The sequence below is a fragment of the Pseudoliparis swirei genome, chromosome 8 (genome assembly GCF_029220125.1).
Source record: "Pseudoliparis swirei isolate HS2019 ecotype Mariana Trench chromosome 8, NWPU_hadal_v1, whole genome shotgun sequence".
Taxonomy (NCBI): Eukaryota; Metazoa; Chordata; class Actinopteri; order Perciformes; family Liparidae; genus Pseudoliparis; species Pseudoliparis swirei.
In genome coordinates, this window is record NC_079395.1 from 2,886,289 (window position 1) to 2,907,867 (window position 21,579).

General features: G+C 44.7%; 1 protein-coding gene across 1 annotated transcript; it reads right to left on the reverse strand.

Annotated features, from left to right (window-relative positions):
- Positions 1–2,090: 2,090 nt before the first annotated feature.
- On the reverse strand, positions 2,091–19,296 carry LOC130198201 (integrin beta-1-like). The gene is made up of 16 exons (XM_056421351.1): positions 19,170–19,296; positions 14,709–14,775; positions 14,204–14,289; positions 10,430–10,646; positions 9,861–10,031; positions 9,546–9,784; positions 9,262–9,417; positions 9,035–9,130; positions 8,842–8,931; positions 8,066–8,206; positions 7,572–7,774; positions 6,700–6,938; positions 6,373–6,595; positions 5,347–5,579; positions 4,459–4,625; positions 2,091–2,198 (listed from the first exon to the last, which is right to left on the reverse strand). Exons 1-16 carry the CDS (start codon positions 19,173–19,175, stop codon positions 2,133–2,135), a joined length of 2,400 nt encoding a protein of 799 aa, XP_056277326.1. The 5' UTR covers positions 19,176–19,296; the 3' UTR covers positions 2,091–2,132.
- Positions 19,297–21,579: the final 2,283 nt, after the last annotated feature.

The window sequence follows — 21,579 nt, forward strand, 5'->3', positions numbered from 1 at the left end:
CTATAAATAAATAAATGAATAAATAAAAATAAATAAATAAAAATAAAAATAATAATGTATGTGTATGTGTATATATATAAAAATATATACAAATAAATATATATTGATACATATATAAAAATAAATACATACATATACAAAATATATATATATATAAATAAAAAAATATATGAATAAATATATAAATAAATAAATGCACTAAATATACACACATATATAAAATATTTGTTTTGCTTGGGCTTTAATTTAGACTTGCTCCTCATATTCTTGAATCTATTTTACTAGTTCAGTTTCTTTGGCACAATAAAAAAAAAATTGAAATACAAACCAAACAGATAAATAATAGAGTGCAGAAAGAGGCAGAGAGCTTACTGGGCTCATTTGAAGCCTCCGCCTATTAAATATTAAAATGTCACAAAATTAAAGAGAGCACAAAATGAATATGCATAAGATATGACGATGTAATATTGTTGACAAATTCTTTCTTTTGACAAGTTACGATATGTAATAATAAAACAACAAAAAAGAAAGAAAATGTGATCATGTGGAGATGTGTGTTATATGAATTGTTCCTTTAAATTATATACTCCATCGAATAAACAAGTATTTCTTCGCACCAATATTGTTTAAAACTTACAGAAACACTTGGCTGTTTATGAAAGTCCTTTATATTACTGGTCTTGGTCCTTTTTTTATAATGCATATTTATATTTTAAACCACATATATTCCCTTATGTGTCCTTGGTATTGAACTGTTGCATCCATCTCCATTTGAGTACATTGAGAGCAATGAAGACACACACACGTACCAGAAAAAAACAAATACAATCTTATTTCTAATAATTCTTTAGTGAGGCGAACTTGCGTCGTCATGAATGAACGAGCCTCTCGGTAAGAAGCGTGACGTTAGAGTGACGCTCTAAGGACCCCACCAAATAGAAATTGCACAATAATATCATGACAATCTAGGGGTAAATTGTTTTCAATGTTTATTCAATAAATAATTTTCAGAAATACAGAATTGCAAAATGTGAATAATAAAAAAAAGGCACATAAAAACAATGGCGTTACCTTTTTCTCTCCTTTTCTTTTCAAACCATCTAGAGATCTAGAAATCATTCCCTTACCACGCACCTTTACAGCTGAATGACATCATTCCTTTTTCTTTAAAAAAATGTAAAAAAAATTTTGATCGAGGCAGCGCGAAAAACAGTTTTGGTGGAATAACTGACACACGGAGAAAGAAAGAAAAAACCAGGCATTTCCCAAAAAAGCGATTGTAGATATCGAATAAGGCAGGTTGGCGTGCATTTGGCATTGCTGTGAAGAATGAAGGACCTGAGTTGGCTTCAAACAAAGGAAAACAAAACAACCTGGAGCCAAACAGAAACGCGAGCGCACACCGACGTCCTTTCACGTCTTCTCTGGACTAACGACACATTTCATCCGATTGTTTTCCGACGGAGTTTAAGCGGCTCAGAAAAGACCCCCCGCTCCGGCTCTGTGAATACATATATGGCTTAACACAGAAACTCACTGAACACGTCTCACTGCTACACTTGAAGAGTTTCAATCCAAAAGAAGAAGAGTGGCCGACAGTCCAGATGATTTAAGACCCAGTTAGACCTTCGCTCAACATCGCCACCCACTGAACACTGGACTCATGATTATGTGGAAAGGAGCGCTTCATTCGTTGCCCGTTATCAACCTCAAATTCAGCCTTAAACAAAACCCCTGATGGCGTGATGGTGCTATAAAAAAACAAACTTGTTTGTTTGTTGTTGTTGATGTTAAAAAAGGCACAGCTAGGCTCTCCGTTAACTCGCCAGTTCAACACATTCTCTCAAGTTACGCGGGAGGCAAAAATTAAAATAACATTTTTTAAAAACCCAACATTTACACAGACTGTACAGATATTCAGATGATGCATAGAAAACAAAAATAAACAAGTTAGTAAAAACAAACCGAAATAGTGGCAAAAATGCATCGCTATCGTTTGGTGACTCCAACAAACAAAAAAACAACAAACAGTGAGAGCGTTAAAAAACCCGACCCGCCCTTTAACCCCCCGCCCCCCCCCTCCCCCCATAATCCTTTCCATACAGTGTTGTCACAAGGAAGGCGACGCTCCATCATTTGCCCTCGTACTTTGGGTTGACGACGGTTGTTACGGCACTTTTGTAGATCGGATTCTCCCCCTGAGGAACAGAGAGGAACAGAGTGAGGACAACAGAGGGGCGCCGACACAAAGTCGTCTGGGTCACACACGTTCAACACGGCACACACACCACTTTAACAAGAACACATCTTCATCGGCAATGTTGACATTTTCAGATTTAGTCTCCAGGTGCCGTGTCGGACGTCGTCGTGGTCACCGCCTGGTTGAATATGTGGTTCGGCGCCGACTGGTTCGACACCGTTGCCGTGGTTATGGCAGTCGGAGGCGATTATAATCGTTCACTCCTGCGATCTGTACACGGGGTTCAAATAATCTGCCACCGTGGGCTCTGAAAAGTGAATCCAATGCATACTTTGGATTGACCAGCAGGGGGCGACTCCTCTGGCCGTATGAGGAAATGACTCGTAAACAATGTAAACGTGAGCTGACGCCTCAAGCTCTAGTTTCAAGTCTTCTTCTATACAGCATGATGTCATCATTTAGAACATTACGGTCATTTAGAGTCAAACAGACCATAGAGCGGGGGACGCTTTAGGGGCGGGGCTACAAGGTTACAACTTTAACAATTTTAGAATTGTTTCATGAGTTCTTGAAAGTTAATTGTATTATTTTGGTCGCCTAAAAATTGTATCCAGTGTTCGGTTGCTCTTAGCTCCCAAACGAGAGGGTTCAGACCAGCGATCTACCGCCGTCACCGTGACTACGCTCACGTCCGATAGTCTATTAACTACAGTTGGTGAAAGCTTCCTTGAGAACCGTTGCAGGTCTTTTTGCGGTTTCTGTACGACTAACGACTGAAATGAAACCACCAGAGTGAGGACAGCTGTTCATTTAGAAATGAAATGATGCATTTGTTAATAATTATATATGTGACATTAATAACAACGTATTAAGAAAGCCACACGTCACACCAAATGTAGTCGCCCGACGGCCTCCTGTGTTACTCGGCATGCCGACGTCTCGACATGCAAGCTGCCGACCGGCGATACAAACTGAGACCTAAAGAGAAGCGCCTTTGTTCCCATAGCTGGGATTCTGGAACTGGTTAATAGGACTCTTGTAAATGGGGTTTCCTTGCTAACATGGAGAAGGAAAAGAGAGGGATAGGGGGGGGAGAACAGAAATGAAGAGAGACACAGGAAACAGTCGTGTAAAAAAAGACAAACACAAAAGTTTGAAGGAAAATGTTGAGAACAGAGCAGAAAAGAATGGAAACGCTCAGATAGACGTTTGTCCGTCAGTCGTGAATTATTTTCCTGTGGAACGAGAGTTCTATTAGGAAAACTTGCTTCCCATAAAAAGTCAAAATTGAAAACCCTGAGCGCGACGCTGTCTTGCCACCGCATGTTTTGTTAAAGAGAGTTCATCACGACGTCCGTTGCCCTCCTCCTCCTCCTCCTCCTCCTCGAAGGCCGCTCCCCGATGAGCGGCGCCAGATTAAACAAACCGGCACAGAGCCGAGGAGGCAGATCGAGGACACGGTCTCAGAGCTGAAGATCCTCTAACACACAGGTGGCAAACATAAGGCCCGTGGGCCGAATCCGGCCGGCCACGTCATTTTATGTGGCCTCTGACGGCTTGAAAAGACATGTAAGAAAATGATCCTGTGCTTTTATTTTGAAGGCTTGAAATTAAAATGGCTTTATGTTATATTATTAGAGAAATGTTCTCATGTACACTATTCCTACACTCAAATAAACAATAATCAAATGCAAAGAGTTATTTAACATATGTTGGGAGTTCATATGTTTCAGTCTCAACCCTTTGAGGTGAACATGAGTTCGACCTCCTGCTCTGACGGATCGACCTCAGTCACCTGGACATATTCTCGTTTCTGTCTCCACAGCTTTTGGACATTTTCTTTTGGCTTTCTTCACGTGTTTGACTACAGAAAACAGAGATCTACACGCGCCCCTGAACGCCCCGGAGAAACCCCCATTTCCTCCGTGTCTGATGCTTTGAGATTGAATGGAAGAGGTGGAACCCGATTACAAAAGACATGTTCCAAGTTAAAACGTGTATCCTTTGCGTACTTTTTGCGACACTGAGCGGGCGTGAACGGAGGAGTCAGGAAACGGAGACGTAGACGCCGGCGTTCGGCACAGGAGTCTCAGAGGTCTTTCCGATTCACCACGGTCACATGACTGAGCAACAGCTCAAACTCGTGATCGGCCCATTTCGCCTCCTAAACCAACTGCACCATCTGCTTCCTGTTTCCACCGCGTGTGACTGGTCATGTGATGCGTGTTCATTGGTTAACGGGTCAGGGCTCCACTCACCGTGTCCCACTTGGCGTTCATCTTCTCCTTCTCGAACTTGGCGAACTCCCGCCGGTCGTGGATGATCATGAGCAGCTTCCAGATGAGCAGCAGGGCGAGGCCGATCAGCACGATGCCGGCGACCACGCCGGCCACGATGGGGATGATGTCGGGTCCCGCCGGGCACTCTGGGGGAAAAAAACTCAATGAAGTGCGGAAAATACGACTCGATTGGCGTCGTCTGGAAAAACCTGTTACATTTGTAACAAAACAATGAAGAAACACAGACTGGAAGTTTGAACGTCACAACGTTTAGAACGTTTAGTTTCATCCACCACAGTATCAGGAGTGATACTAAAAAAGAAATAATAAATACATATTTTTAAAAGAATATATATTTATATATAAATAAATGTATATATATATAAAGACAAATATATATACATATATAGTTATACATATTTATAAATATTTATATATAAATATATATATATGTATTTACATATATACACACACATAAATATAAATATATAAACTAGTGCTGTGAAAAATAACGCGTTATGATTAAATTCCAGGATTAATTTGTTAATTTTTTTTAACGCATGCGCAGAATGAGCTTCCAATTCATCTGTTGGTGGTCGTCTCTACAGCAGCGTGTCATTTCGGTCTCTACGTGTCGCGTTAACACGACTCCGATCTCCGTGCGCGCCGCAGAGCTCCGATGCCGGCGTGTGCGCGCACATCGGGACGAAAAATAGAAACTACAGAAACTACAGCCATTTTAATTTCGATACATCATTTGAGGCGTTTTTGCTCAAATGGGGGCGGCGTGGAAGAGGTTAAGAACGACCAATCAGCATCCTCTGGTCGACCCAACGTGTGTATTCCTGCGTAACGCAGCGTTCGTACCCAGCGTGTCCACCACGTACACCTCCTTGGTGTCGTTCCGGATGGCGTAGGTGTAGTAGAACCAGCAGTCGTTGGCGTCGCGCTCCTTGCAGTGCGACAGGGGGAAGCTCTGGTCGGTGGGCTGCGGCAGCATGTCGCGGTCCTTCACCTTGATCAGCTGGAAGTAGCTGCAGTCGCGCTCGCACGTCTCCTTCTTCTCGCCGGCCTCGAACGCCCGGCACTGCACGCAGTCTCTGTGAAGGGCGGCGGCCGGGAAGAGGGTCGCTTTAAAATCCAGAGCCCCGGCTCTCATTGGCTGAAGGGCCGAGCGGCCTCACGGTGTGACCAATGAGCAGCGACGGGTTACGAGACTGAGCCGACGCCACGCTTCTGGATGAAAACTCACTCACTCCTTTAATCACTCACTTGCTCACTCCCTCACTCACTTCCTCACTCCCTCACTCCCTTACTCCCTTACTCCCTCATTTAATCACTCACTCACTCCTTAATAACTAAGGATGGGTTAAATGCAGAGAACTAATTTCCCCTTGGGGATAAATAATAGTGTATATATTCTATTAATCACTTCCTTACTTAGTCCCTTACTCACTCACTCCCTCACTTAATCACTCACTCACTCCCTCACTTAATCACTCACTTCCTCACTTAATCACTCCCTTCCTCACTCACTCACTCAATCACTCACTTCCTCACTTAATCACTCCCTCACTCACTCACTCACTTCCTCACTCCCTCATTTAATCACTTCCTTACTTAGTCCCTTACTCACTTCCTTACTCACTGGTCTAAATGCTTTTACATTCAAATATAGAGTAGGATTTGACTAATATACAATATCTACAGATTGTTTATTGGAGATTTAAAGCCTTCGGATTGCCCAACATCTTTCTAGAAGACTCAATTTAATAATCATACACGCGATTTTACGCTTTAAAAACAGAGGAAGAAGCTGCAAAATATTTGCACAAACTGTAAAAAAAAACAACAACAAAACCATCGTCTTTAAATCCAAATTGCCCGACTCACTTGTGCTCGGCGCAGACGCCGGGGCAGGTGGGGCAGATCTCGCAGGTGGGCCCCTGGAACTTGAGGTTGGTGCACTTGCAGCTGCCGCAGTCGCAGACGCCGCGGCCGTTGCAGATCTGCCCGTTCTTGGCGAGGCAGGTGTGCGTCTCCAGGGAGCAGTCGCACGCGCTGCCCGTGTAGTTGGCGTCGCAAATGCACTTCCTGCAGTCGCAGTGGCCGTGTCCTGGGGGAGGGGGGGGGGGGTCACAGGAAGTGGTCACCACAAGACGCCGCTTATGTCCCCGTCTTTTTAAAAAGAAAACGTTCCCCGCGTCTACGGTTCCTCACCTCCGCACAGCTTGTTGTTGGAGCGGTCGCAGTTGAAGTTGTCACACTCGCAGTACTTGCCCGTGTGGATCTCGTCCGGGTTAGCCCGCTTCCTGCACTCGCAGGTGCCGCACACGCAGTCGCCGTTGTTGCTGCAGATGTCCGTGCCGTTGTCTTTCCGGCAGTTGGCGTCCAGGTCCTCCGTGCGCACCTCATCTTTGCTGCACTCGCAGAGGCGCCCGATGCGCCCGTCGTTACACCTGAAACAACAAGGGGGGGGGGGGCATCGGTTACATGTTTGGGACACAAGTTCCTGGTCTGAATATACACTAGAAATGTCCATATTTTTCAATCGAAGATAACATTAAATGAATCATAAACTCTCTCTACATAGTGAATGTGTAGATGACTATTCTCTGGTGTGTAATGAAGTCTCTACAGAGGTGTGTAGAGGCCCATCTCCAGTGTTCTAATGGTACGTTGTGTTATCGCCTTTGAAGACTAACGGAGGGGTAGAAAACCCTTTAAACCCCTTTTATGTGAGCGCAGCTGAAAACAGTTATGCTGGTGAGAGAAGCTATAAAACTGTTCTTCCTTTGAGCCACAAGAAGAACAATAATATTTACAATAAAAATAATTATTTATAACCTCGTCAAGGTCTTGACTATATTTTATATTAGTTTTGCAATTCATCTGAAAAATAAAAGTGAGTTTTATTTTTCAGTTAAGGTGTGTTTACTCGTATGAGAGCATATGCCGAACTTTTAAAAGCATATTAACTATTTCAAACTCGCCGTAAATGAACATTTCCAGGACAATTAAAATAACTTCCAGGACTTTTCCAGGTTTTCCACGACCGTATGAAGCCCCGAGCTGTGAAGCTGAAGACTCACTTGCAGGCGCCGCACTCGAGGGTGCCGTTGCCCTCGTGGCACACGTCGCTGTCGGGCGTCCCCTCGGCGGCGCACTGGCAGTCGCAGATGAAGTTCAGGACGACCTCCACCTCCTCGTTGAAGCCCAGGGGTTTGATCTTGATGATCTCCGCCTTGCCGTGCGACGGACACTTCTTGGACTCGATGGAAATCTTGAAGGAAACCTGGAAGGAAGCCAAAGGAGGGTTTGGTCATTAAAAAAAATACATAAGAGGGGGAGGGAAAAAGTGAGAGTATGAGAGAGTGTATGCCGGCTCATATTTAGAGCGTCATTCTTTTAAAAGCATATTGATAATTTTAAACACACATATGAATATAAAACATTTTCCAAAAATTTATTTTTTTATTTTTTCTTCCTAAATAACCATTTTAAAATTCCATGACTTTTCCACGACCGTACGAACCACGATTTATTATTTGTCTTTGTTTTTTTTAACAAACTAAATCACAGCTACCTCGTCGCCGATGGAGATGTTGGAGCACTTCCTGCCGTTGTCCCCGCTTGCCTCCACGCCGTTCTTACAGATGGACTTGTAGTTCATGGAGACGCCTTCGGGCAGCCGGCCGTTCTCCAGAATCACCTCGGAGGACAAAGACTGCCCGAGAGCCAAAAGAGGATCCCACCATCACAAAACAGTTCTCATGACGCGGGGACGGTCGTCATGGAAACACTCAATGCTTTACATGTGGAAACTAATAATCTGTATGTTATGTGGATGTGTGCCTCGTATTTAAAACCAAAGTAGTCGCAAGAATATGTCCATCGCTGTGATTATTTTATGATTCATCTCTCTGAAGGACATCGGACGAAAGGGGGGCTGACTTACTTACTTACCTGCTTACTTACTTGCCTGCTTACTTGCTTACTTGCCTGCTTGCTGACTTACTTGCCTGTTTACTTAATTGCCTGCTTGCTGACTTACTTGCCTGTTTACTTAATTGCCTGCTTACTTACTTGCCTGTTTACTTACTTGCCTGCTTACTTACTTACTTGCTTACTTACTTACTTGCCTGCTTACTTACTTACTTGCCTGCTTACTTACTTGCCTGCCTAAAGATTGGTACATTCAAAAATATGTACAGACTTGATTATTTCTCTCTCATGAGCTCTTGAGGTTTCCTTGTGATCTTTATTCATGAATAATCTTTAAAAAGGATGCTGGAACATTTCCCTAACAACAGCAACACAAACACATGAAACGTGAATATAAATAAAGCCAGTCTGACTCACGTTGTAAGCGTCGATGATGAGTTTGATGACGTTGCTGGAGTTGGAGGACAGCGTGCCGACGGCCGATTTAGGAATGAGGTTTTTCAACTCCTGAAAAGAGACGCGAGAGTCGAAAAGGTAAACAACTAAAAAAGGGGATCAAATGTGCTTCTTATGTTCCATTAACGATGAGCGGGGAAACATCACGTTTTACCTTGTAAACGGGCTGGAATTCCTCCGTGACGGCAAAGATGGTCTGGATGTTGTGGTCGCTCAGTTTCTGGACCAAATGGGCGATGGAGGGATAGTCCTATCGAAGGATTCGTCAACAAAAACAAACAAAACAAACGCACGTTATCGTCAATAAAAGCAGAATTGGGGACAATTGGTTCTCTCAACCCTCCCTGGATAGACTGCACATAAATGAGATGTAGGACATACGTAGTAGTGGCTCATGGTGTACATGTTGTTCTCCAGGTGACACCTTCCGTCGTTGGGCAGCACGATGCCGCCCAGCTTGCCGTCTCCAGCGAAGTGGAAGCCGGCGTCGGTGGAAAACACCAGCAGACGAGTCACGTTCCTCCAGCCGATTTGGTCCTTTAGTGGACGAACGCAGGAAAGAAAGTGAGAGAGAGAGAGGTCTCTCTCGGTTCACTTTTCACATGTCCATAAAAATAAATTTAAAAAAGGCAAACAAGGAGAAGAAAAAGAAAAAACGTCCTCACCTCGCAGACCGCCACCTGCATGATGGCGTCGAAGCCCCCCTCCGGAGAGTCCAGGTTCCCCGAGATCTGCTGCTGGCTGACCAGGCGGTTGAACTCGTCCCCCTCGTTCGTCAGGTTCAGGACGTTCTTGTAGCTGAAGGGGCTGGTGCAGTTCTGGTTCCCCGTGCACGGGTTGATGAGCCGGGCCGGAGTGGTGCTGATGTACGGCATCACCGTCTTCTCCACGAAAGAGCCGAAACCTTCAAAAGAGAGGAGAGCGCGCTCGTACTCGTAGCTCGTAACACCATCCGTTGAGCATGGTGGAGTTCTTCTTACCGATCCGGAAGTCCGAGGTGATCTTCTGCATTTCCCTCATGAGGTCGGTGCCGAGGTTCTTCACGTTTTCCAAATCGTCTTTCATGGAGAAGGAGAGGTCCATGAGGTAATAGAGGTCGATGGGGTAGTCCTCTGCACGCTTGAATTTGAGCTCAAAGGTCTGGGGTTCACCTGATGGAGGGAGGGCGAGCATATTTTAGTGGAATTTAAGAGATTGTGACAGCCATTTACTTTTCATTTTTCTCGAATTTATTTGAATATTTTTACAACTCATTTTTTTAAAGATTAGGCATGAAGGAGATTTTTTTTTAAAGGCAGAAGAAGAAATCCTTCTGTTTTCTTCTTTACAATTGTAAACTGACGAACAACAAATTAAAATACTTGTTTTTTTTTATCCCTGTATGTCATACTGTGTATTATCATCAATGAAGTGTATATATATATAAATAAATATATATATAAATAAATAAATATATATATATATATATATAAATAACAAAAGAAGAAATCCTTCTCCTGGTCTTTAACTTTCAAAATGCTCTAAATAAAAAATTCATCTCAACATTTACCCGATCGGAGCGTCAGCGTGAGCTTCTGGGGCTGGATCTGGGTGATCTGCTCCGGCTTCAGCTTCTCCGCCACGTCCCGGTTGCGGTTGGTGACGGGCTTGTTCTCGTCGATGTTGATGCTGCCCCGCGGGTTCTCGATCGTGGCACAACTTCTCTTCTTCAGGGACTCCAGGTCGTCGCAGCGGGCCGACTTGGACTGGCCCTCGGTGAGGATGTTCTGTGAGGGAGCACAGGGGGCTTTTGCTTTAAATGTGCACCACGAACACCAACTCAATATTTTGACTTAATGTCACACACTAAGGACTGACATTGACGACTAGCCACAAATGTTACAGGAACAACTAAACCAGACTTTACGTTAAATCCTAATATGTCACTTTATGTTGTGTTAAAACCAAAAGGGTAACGATTTGTCCCGCTGTCGTGTTATTATTCATGTACAGAAACAAATATTTAAACCAAAGAGGCCTCTAGCATCAATTCATTTGACTAACGTTGTTTTATTGGGTCTGTGGTTCTTTGGCGGCAGGAGACAAGGAGAAACAGCCTAGCTAAGAAAGAAATATATATATAAAAATAAATATACACTACCGTTCAAAAGTTTGGGATCACTTAGAAATGTCCTTATTTTTCAAAGAAAAGCATTGTTTTTTTCAATGAAGATAACATTAAATCAATCAGAAATACACTATACATTGTTAATGTGGTAAATGACTATTCTAGGTGGAAACATCTGGTTTCTAATTAAATATCTCCATAGGTGTATAGAGGCCCATTTCCATCAACGATCACTCCAGTGTTCTAATGGTACATTGTGTTATCGCCTTAGAAGACTAATATCTGATTAGAAAACCCTTGTGCAATTATGTTAGCACAGCTGAAAACTGTTTTGCTGATGAGAGAAGCTATAAAACTGGCCTTCCTTTGAGCTAGTTGATTATCTGGAGCATCACATTTGTGGGTTCGATAAGACTCTCAAAATGGCCAGAAAAAAAGAAGTTTCCTGTGAAACTCGCCAGTCTATTCTTGTTCTTAGAAATGAAGGCTATTCCATGCGAGAAATTGCAAAGAAACTGAAAATGTCCGACAGCGGTGTGTACTACTCCCTTCAGAGAACAGCACAAACGGGCTCTAACCAGAGCAGAAAGAGAAGTGGGAGGCCCGGTGCACAACTCAGCAAGAGGACAAGTACATTAGAGTCTCTAGTCTGAGAAATAGGCGCCTCACAGGTCCTCAACTGGCAGCTTCTTTAAATGGGACCCAAAACGCCAGTGTCAACGTCGACAGTGAAGAGGCGACTTCGGGATGCTGGCCTTCTAGGCAGAGTGGCAAAGAAAAAGCCATATCTGAGACTGGCCAATAAAAAGAAAAGATTGGTATGGGCAAAAGAACACAGGCATTGGACAGAGGAAGATTGGAAAAAGGTGTTCTGGACAGATGAATCCAAGTTTGAGGTGTTTGGATCACACAGAAGAACATTTGTGAGACGCAGAACAGGTGAAAAGATGCTGGAAGAGTGCCTGACACCATCTGTCAAGCATGGTGGAGGTCATGTGATGGTCTGGGGCTGCTTTGGTGCTGGTAAAGTGGGAGATTTGTACTAGGTAAAGGGATTTTAAATAAGGAAGGCTATCACTCCATTTTGCAACGCCATGCCATACCCTGTGGGCAGCGCTTGATTGGAGCCAATTTCCTCCTCCAACAGGACAATGACCCAAAGCACACCTCCACATTGTGCAAGAACTATTGAGGGAAGAAGCAGGCAGCTGGTCTGCTGTCTGTAATGGAGTGGCCAGCACAGTCACCAGATCTCAACCCCATTGAGCTGTTGTGGGAGCAGCTTGACCGTATGGTCCCAAGAAGTGCCCATCAAGCCAATCCAACTTGTGGCAGGTGCTTCAGGAAGCGTGGGGTGACATTTCAACAGATTACCTCAACAAATTAACAGCTAGAATGCCAAAGGTCTGCAATGCTGTCATTGCTGCAAAAGGAGCATTCTTTGACGAAAGCAAAGTTTGAAGAAAAAAATTAATCCTTCAAATACAAATCATTATTTATAACCTTGTCAATGTCTTGACTATATTTTCTATACATTTTGCAACTCATTTGATAAATAAAAGTGTGAGTTTTCATGGAAAAATTGTCTGGGTGATCCCAAACCTTTGAACGGTAGTGTATATACATATAAATATATATTTATATAGGATGCACATGATATCCCACAAGGCTGCACAGATGACAACTTGACACAATTAACTCAGTAAAAACTAAAATAGTGCGACGACCCAATTCTCTCCAGACAACATGTCCCACAGAGGGGCGCCAAGGCCTGCAGATAGATTTCACCTCCAGCAACCAAACACGGGAAAGCTCAAAGCTTCAGTCACATTGTGTTTTCATGAGCTGAAGCATGGAGACCAGACGGAGAAACAAGACGAGAGAGGAATGCGGCTCTCGTCGCGTGCCAAACAGAAACACCCAAAAACCCAGAGAGGGGCCAGGCTGACCAATCAAATCACCATTTTGGATCAATATGTCAACTAGGTCAATATTATCTTTATTTAAAAAAGGGACTTTGTACAGTTAAAGCATACACGTCACCATTTGATGCTCTGTAGCAGATTGTAGCTACAGCTAATTAGCATCTGTAGTCCCTTGACAGACCATAACAAACATAAAACAATAACAAACAAAAAATAACAAAAATAAAACAATAACAAACATAAAATCATAACAAACAGGACCAGATAAGATGCACTCCAGTCTAGGCCTATGTGGTAAGAACACATTAAAAGTAAGTAATAAATACTATTAAAAGTAAGTAATACAAGTCATAATAATGACATTAGGGGATGACTACCGGCGCTCTCGGGCAATCACGATTATTTTGAGATTGTAAGTGAACGGAGGTCGAGATATTCACCGCATATTTCACTTGATACCAGTCAGGTAACTTCTGAAATGTGTCACTTAATTGTGACTCATTCAAAAGAGCATGGTCTCATCCTGTCCCATCACAGCATGACTGACCGTTGATACTGGAGAGAAGAACAGAAGACTTCCCGGACATTTGCTGCACATGCAATTATGATACGTGTGCAGCGCCGTCGCCACACATGCACTTCATATCAACCTCACGGCGCATTAAATCAGTGTTTTCATTTTGTTCATGTGCTGCGGTTCGTTTCGTACGCCTCGAGTACAGAGAAGATCTGATTGGAGAGGATTATACCGCCAACGTTCCGACTGACAAGAAGCAGCAGCACTCATGTTTGCAATTAGTCAACTACTTTGGAGTCGCTGTGGTCGACTTTAATCTACTTGTCTTTGGTTGGTTGAATGGGGGGAGAGAGGGGGAGAGAGAGAGAGAGAGAGAGAGAGGCGAGAGAGAGAGACAGAGAGAGAGAGCGAGAGAGAGACAGAGAGACAGAGAGAGCGAGAGAGAGACAGAGAGAGAGCGAGAGAGAAAGCCTCCAGTACTTCGCTAATGTACAGTTTAAGTGCACTTATAACTCGAGAGATGTACCCATTTGCATAAATTAAACAATGGGAAAAAAAATATTGTATACGTTTTTTAACCCCGTTTGTTGTTCTGTTTTGTTGAGATTCATTTAAAACGTGTCCTATAATGTTTGATAGAGATTGCGCAATGTAATACACGAGATGATGACTCTCCCGGCTGCCACTGAAACCACGCCCACCCTTTACGGATCTTCCGAATAATCCTTTTATTAATTCACATGATTTTTAAAAAAAACCCCCGATTCAACTCACTTCATCCGTGCACCAGCCGCACATCTCGGCCACCTGGATGCATTCCCCGCACGACTGTGCGTTGGCCTTGATGCATTCGCTTCCCTCTGAAAAGGAGACGACACACGTTACAAAACCAAATTTCCATTCGTTCACTAACTCAAAACAGATTTTGGGGGTTGTTGTTTAGTTTTCTTTTGAGAGAGAGAGAGAGAGAGCTTCCCAGTCTAGAAGACTGAGTCACGCTGAGAGAAGCTCCGGGCAGATCACCAAGTCATGACTTCACCTTGTAAAACAGGAGGAACAAAAGCCTCGAGGACCCTCAGTTAAGAACCCACGAAGGAGCAAATACAAGATGTGAAGTGGAGGAAAGTGTTGCCGTGTGCTCCCGGAGCGAAGACATCACAGAGAAACCATGACGACGCACACGAAGCGTGACAACGACGCTAAGGGTTAGCTCAGTTACTTAGCGGCTACGATAACAAACAGAAACATTTAGCTCAACGACTTCATAACATCTTCTCACCTTGCTGTGCCCGACTCCCGCCGAGGAACGCCGACAGCGTGGCGATTAAAAGTAACCGCAGATCCATCTGTGACGAGAGAAATGAAATAAGTCAGAGTTGCAATTTTAACAGCACAGAAAGATATAGATCTGAATCAGGCCGCTTTGTTACTAGTGTCAGTGACAGCTAACATAACATATATATATATATATATATTTGTCTTCCGCTCAGGGGGTTGGCGGTTCAATCCCCACCCTAGTCGATGTGTCCTTGAGCAAGACACTGAACCCCGAGTTGCCCCCTGCAGCTGTGTCTACGGTGTGTTCATGAAACATGATTATCAGCTAAATGACATGTGATGAAATGCAGTGTGTGTGTGTGTGTGAGAGAAGAGGAGGATGGAAGAAGAGCAGGACAGAGGACAAGAAGAGAAAGATGGAAACGGGAGATAAAAAACTATTTTTGACCAAAAGAAAAACATAACAGAGTCCTTGAACACAACACAGAGCTTATACAGCACCATCTTTATATGCGAGTTCGTCCTTAAGGAACCCCCCTCAGAATGAAAAGATTCCCACGGACTCTTAAAACAATAGTTTGAATATGAGCCGTCAACAACTTCTTCCCCGCTGCGCCCCGACGTGGAGGTGAGAGACCTCTGGAGCTGTGAGGGAGGGGAGGAGCGACTCTCCTCTGGCCCTTTTTTCCAAATATGGAGGGGAGCTGCTCGCCCGCCACGCTCTGCTGCCGCCGGCCGGCAGCTCCTCGGCGCTCGGAAAAACCACCACGTTACACATTTAGGGAGAGAGACTCTTCAGGAGGCATAATAAAACAACATTTAAAAAAGGAGGCGTTTGGTGTCAACCGCAGAGATAAGTGAGAAGAAGAACGCTCAGGTCACAACATGTCAGGAGAACAGAGGGGGGGAGGAGGCAGGCGTGTTTCTGTGTGCATGTTTTCCCATATTTGGTCAGCATAGCTTCCCGAGTCGCTGCCATTCCCCACAACTCCAGTGACACACTTCCTTGGTACTCACTCGCCCCACGGTAGGAACACCCGGCGGTGGAGAGAGAAGCCAAGTGGACAGCTGTGCGCCCCCAATTATAGACCCGTTACCGTTGGATACGCCGAGGCTAACGCGCTCCCATTGTGGGCCGTCGGCGGGTGAGGGTGCGTTCACATTCACACAAGATAAACGGTATTGTCGCCGTCCTCCGCGAGGGGCGTGGAGGTCGAGCTGCTGTGGGCCGGAGGGTTCATGCGTCTGCAACAACAACCACTTCCTGTGAAATGCAGCCTAATTGCTGTAAGTGCTTTAGTGATAGTCATCATACGGCTTTGATGGGGGGGGGGAACAAGCCTTTGAACCCGATTGGAGAATAGAAGTAGTGAAGGAGATAATCTTCTAACGACGGGTTTTCTTGGGGAACATATCTGCTGTTTTTCTCCTGAATCAACAAGAGCAGCTTGATTTCACGGAAGCTTCGTTTTTGGGATAATAATCACGTCTTCAAGCGATGGAGATGTTTGGTTATGATGTGGCGGCTGCACTCAGGTGTGAGACCGTTTGGTGAGCTCTCTTCTGTTGTTACCTTCGCATTGAAAATGCAGAAGGTAATGTTTTGATCGCCGTGTATTTATTTATTTATTTGTAATCGTGTTATTCGCATAACACAAAAAGTATTAAACCAAATCGCATGAAATTTGGTGGGATGATTGGTTATTATCCGGGGACCATTTGATTAGATTTTGGGATCAATCGGGTCAAAGGTCAAGAAAAGGTCAACATCTTTTTTACCCAATTGGCATGCAACTAATGCCAAAATGTTCATAATTCAAAGCCCAATCTTGTGATATGTGAAGGTATGCGCTCTACCGAGTGCCCGTTCTAGTTTCAGTTGGCAACGATTACCTCAGGCCACATCCACACGACTACGTTTCCATTTTAATACGCATCTCTTTTGCGAGGCTTAGAATAAGCGACGGCGCCGCGGCTTTAGAGCGCCGTGGACGCCCGCCGTCTCTACTTGACTTGGGTCTTAGCGGTCACGACGTGTCTTTTGTGCCCATTTCGTTTTAAAAAAGGACAATGGCCCGTACCGGCAATCGTGCAGCTCGGCTGGAGGCTGAGTGGTTCGCGTCGGCAGCCTCGGCCGCGCTTCGCGTCTTAAAAAATGTCAGAAAAACAAAAGAGCCGATTTTCTAAACTCACTAAATAATATTGTTGTCCGTTCTGTAAAAAAAGAAAAGAAGATCTTCTGGGCCGGACGAATAATGTTGATCAACAGACACGTTCCCCTTGAAATACACTTAAAGAACTCGTGGCCAGATAAACAAAAAACACACTCAAAAGGAAAATTCAAGCCGCCGCAAAGTGCGACGGCTTTCTACGCCATCGGGGCTCCTCCCACAACATTCCTGGAGTGCAGCTTTGTTTCCCACTCTGGGCCAGATGACAGATCTGGGATCTGTTCGGGGGCTCCGGTGCCACAGTCACGGCATCGGGGAGGCGAGGCCATTTGTGGTAAAGATCTTTACACACGACGGGCTTCAACCTCAACACCAAATTAAATATTAATACATCTTTCGTCGCTCACGCCTGCTCTTTGACTTATTGCCGCAGCTTTTCATCGGAGGGCCGAGTGAGAGACGAGTCAGCGGATCAATTAGACCAGGGGGGCGTTCGCTACCTTTTCAGAATAAAAGCACCGCAGCGAGTGACAGCTGCTTTTATTCTATGACCCTAAGAATGGGGGACGATTAAAAGCCGCCGCCGCCGCCGATGAGAGCCGATGGACGGACTCGTAACCGAGAGGCGTGATGGGAGGAGGCCGGTGACCGAAACGCAGACCGCCTCGAGATGAAACTACGCTCTGTGAGGAGTCGTCGTGACAACAGCAGCGAGAGCCTAATATTTAGAGTAAGGGGGCACGCGGCGTTGAACCGTGACTTTGTATGGTCAGGCTGGAGGAGACGAGGCGAACGTTAGCGTCACCATTTTATATTTACAATTCTTCCTCTGCTCAGAGCGGAGAGACGCTGAGCTCTTTCCAGAACACGATCAGTAACGGACCCTCAGACGTGTGGGACTAACAATTAATGCAATGCGGTTTATTTTATCTACCGGGTTCATACACATGTTGACCAATAGATTTCCAGGACTTTAAACCAATTTTCCATGACAACATTTTGTGAAATGTCGGTGAATACATGAAAAAGTGAGAGAATGTCGTATTTAAACCAGCTTAATTACTCCTGATTTCTGTAGTCTTAAATAAAATAGGTGTGCGGCGGCAGAGCCTTACTAATAAAGTATAATTTGAAACAAAAAGTTGATTAATCCATTAGTCTTTAACGAAATTATTTTTCTTTTCTAGTTCCAGACATGCCAGTTCGAGGATCTGCTGCTTTTGTCTGTTTACAACAATTCGTAAAAGTAATGTGAAAACGGCAACGGAGGCTCTAGGAACCAAATTGTTTAGATATAGAACATATTGGATTATAATGAAACGACAGCAGTTGATCCACTCAAGAGGCCTCTGGTTGGTCTGAGAAGGTGGAGACACGTTGACCAGACGGCACACTGGACGACAGCTGCCGGGTGTCACGGCGACCTTCTGGAACACAGAGAGGTTACGGTCCACTGATCATTGAAGGCCGTTTCTCAGGCCGGGGATTAAAGGGAACAAGCACGCCCGGATGAAGCCCGGATGAAGCCTGGATGAAATGACACGGCTGTGCCAAGTAATCAGCGAAAGGAAATTACCCTTTTGCAAAAAAAACATGCTTCTGCAGCTTCAGAGGAACCGGAAAATGACTTTGGCGAGACGGAGAAGTCACTCCTGAATGCTGAGGGCGACGTAACAGTCCCTCTTTACCAATTTAAAATCCTGGCAAAGACAGGTTGTGAAAAATCGGGCTTTGTCCAAAGCAGTGTGTCGTCTGGCCTTACAGGAGACCCCCGCTGCCCCGTGGTGGAAGGCACCGGTCCAGACCAATGTTCTGATCAAGACGTTTCTCCCGATGGAGCGACTGAAACTGAACCCTCCACAGCCCCTCAGTCACGGTTCACTGGCACCAGACCGGTCAGAGGCCGTCTGACTCAATCTGCGGTCTGAGAGGACGCCTCAGGGACCACACATATATATATATATAGACACACATATATATACATATATACATCCTGTGCGACATCTCAACCTACACTTGTTGGAGGCCTTTCTGTTTCCGTGGCGATGGACAGTTCGGGGACTAGACGTTGATCGAGAGAGTGAATAGTTTTTAATCTAAATGCTAGAAAGCCTGCAACTTCAATTTCATGTGATTCAGAATAAAAAATGGTGACAAATCACAAGAGAAAATGTAAATGCATATTCTCTGTACTGGAGGTAGCTACCCCGTTATCGCCTCTGGTTGTGCTGACCTTGTAGATCTGCGATAAGAGTGTTTAATTAATGGTAAAAAGGTACACGCATACTAACCAGCATTGCACAATCACTCTCACGCTGAAGTTAGTGTGATAATCGACAGCTGTACGCTTGGGACTTCCGAGTCGGGGTCGGCTCCAGAGTTTAACTTGAGGGCTTCGAGTCAGACCTGTCACCACGGCCTCTTCAATCTATAACAAGAAATAAGCTAAATGAATAACTGCCAAATCTTAAAATAAATAAATAACAGCCAATGATTTCTCTTTGTGGACACATTGAAGTGGAGGTGATTGCACAACGTGGATCAGAGGCTGACCGGTGCGTCATTAACCCCGACGGCTGGCGCACTTTTTCTTCTTCTTCTTCTCTAGTGTAAAAACAGAAGTGTACAATCATCCAACGTGAGCTTGTATTTTAACACCATTCTTTGTTTTCATGATATCAAGACGGCTCAACGTTTTAACACTCTCCTGGCGTAACTCGTTTGTTTTTCCACTTTGTCCCAGGTTATGCATCTCTCCACTCGTCCATATCTAGTTTGAGGGATCTGGCAGCTATGTGAACACACCCGATGTTTGGCGTGCCCCATAATGCACCCTGGTGTAGATAATGAATGCTGCTGCGAGCCACATGCAGAGTGATCGGTGGCGTTCCACACAAGCCGCCATTGTTCACGCAGGGTGGGTCATCTGGTGGCGCCCCCCCCCCCCCAAACATCGGGCCGACTGAACTTTAAAGAGAGATTAGAGTGACGTCTGTCTCTTCAGCCAACACGTCACAAAAGGACACAGTTTGACCAGCTGGCTTAAAATATCTAGTCGACATGATTGTTGAAACTGTATCGTCTGTTTCCTACAACGATGCGTTCGTAAAGCAAGATTTACGAAAATTAAATAACGGGAACGTGTTGAAGCTACTTAGCACAACCTTAATGTGGTGATGCAGGTAGAACTAGAACGGGCACTCGGTAGAGCGCATACCTTCGCCGCAGACACTTTTCCGGTACCTTTTCATGACCTTGACCTTTGACCCGATCGATCCCAAAATCTAATCAAATGGTCCCCGGATAATAACGAATCATCCCACCAAATTGCATGCGATTCGGTTTAATACTTTTTGAGTTATGCGAATAACACACAAACACACATACAAATAAATACACAGCGATCAAAACATTACCTTCCGCATTTTCAATGCGAAGGTAAACAACACTGTAATAACTACTTACTAACCCAGAGTGAGGTCATGCCGGGAAATATCAGACTGAGGCTTTTTAACGCTTTTACAGAGGTTTGATATTTCCCGGCACGACCGAGCGGTCGAGGTTAGTAAGTTGTTTATTATATGGCATTTTTCGCTCCTATCATTTTGTAAATAAAAACTAATTGTAATTGTTAATAGAAAACAATTTCATTTTGTTGAGCTCGCATGTCTTCTCACGACACAATGTGTTTCAATTACTTGCTAACTTCTAGTTACAGCGATCAATATAAAAATCATTTTGCCGATGGGTGCCCTTTTTTTGGGTTTGAGCACCTGCCCCCCAAAATGTCTGTGCGCGGCGGCCATCTGCCGCTGGAAAATATAGTCGTGATGAGTCGAGCATTAATGATCCAACACGAGGGTTTAAACCGTCTGGGGGAAAGTCAACGATACCTGCGCTAACAGCCTGTGTTCTAGAGTGCTAACAGCCTGTGTTCTAGAGTGCTAACAGCCTGTGTTCTAGAGAGCTAACAGCCTGTGTTCTAGAGAGCTAACAGCCTGTGTTCTAGAGAGCTAACAGCCTGTGTTCTAGAGAGAGCTAACAGCCTGTGTTCTAGAGAGCTAACAGCCTGTGTTCTAGAGCGCGAACAGCCTGTGTTCTAGAGAGCTAACAGCCTGTGTTCTAGAGAGCTAACAGCCTGTGTTCTAGAGTGCTAACAGCCTGTGTTCTAGAGTGCTAACAGCCTGTGTTCTAGAGTGCTAACAGCCTGTGTTCTAGAGAGCTAACAGCCTGTGTTCTAGAGAGCTAACAGCCTGTGTTCTAGAGAGCTAACAGCCTGTGTTCTAGAGAGCTAACAGCCTGTGTTCTAGAGAGCTAACAGCCTGTGTTCTAGAGAGCTAACAGCCTGTGTTCTAGAGAGCTAACAGCCTGTGTTCTAGAGAGCTAACAGCCTGTGTTCTAGAGAGCTAACAGCCTGTGTTCTAGAGAGCTAACAGCCTGTGTTCTAGAGAGCTAACAGCCTGTGTTCTAGAGAGCTAACAGCCTGTGTTCTAGAGAGAGCTAACAGCCTGTGTTCTAGAGAGCTAACAGCCTGTGTTCTAGAGAGCTAACAGCCTGTGTTCTAGAGAGCTAACAGCCTGTGTTCTAGAGAGCTAACAGCCTGTGTTCTAGAGAGCTAACAGCCTGTGTTCTAGAGAGCTAACAGCCTGTGTTCTAGAGCGCTAACAGCCTGTGTTCTAGAGAGCTAACAGCCTGTGTTCT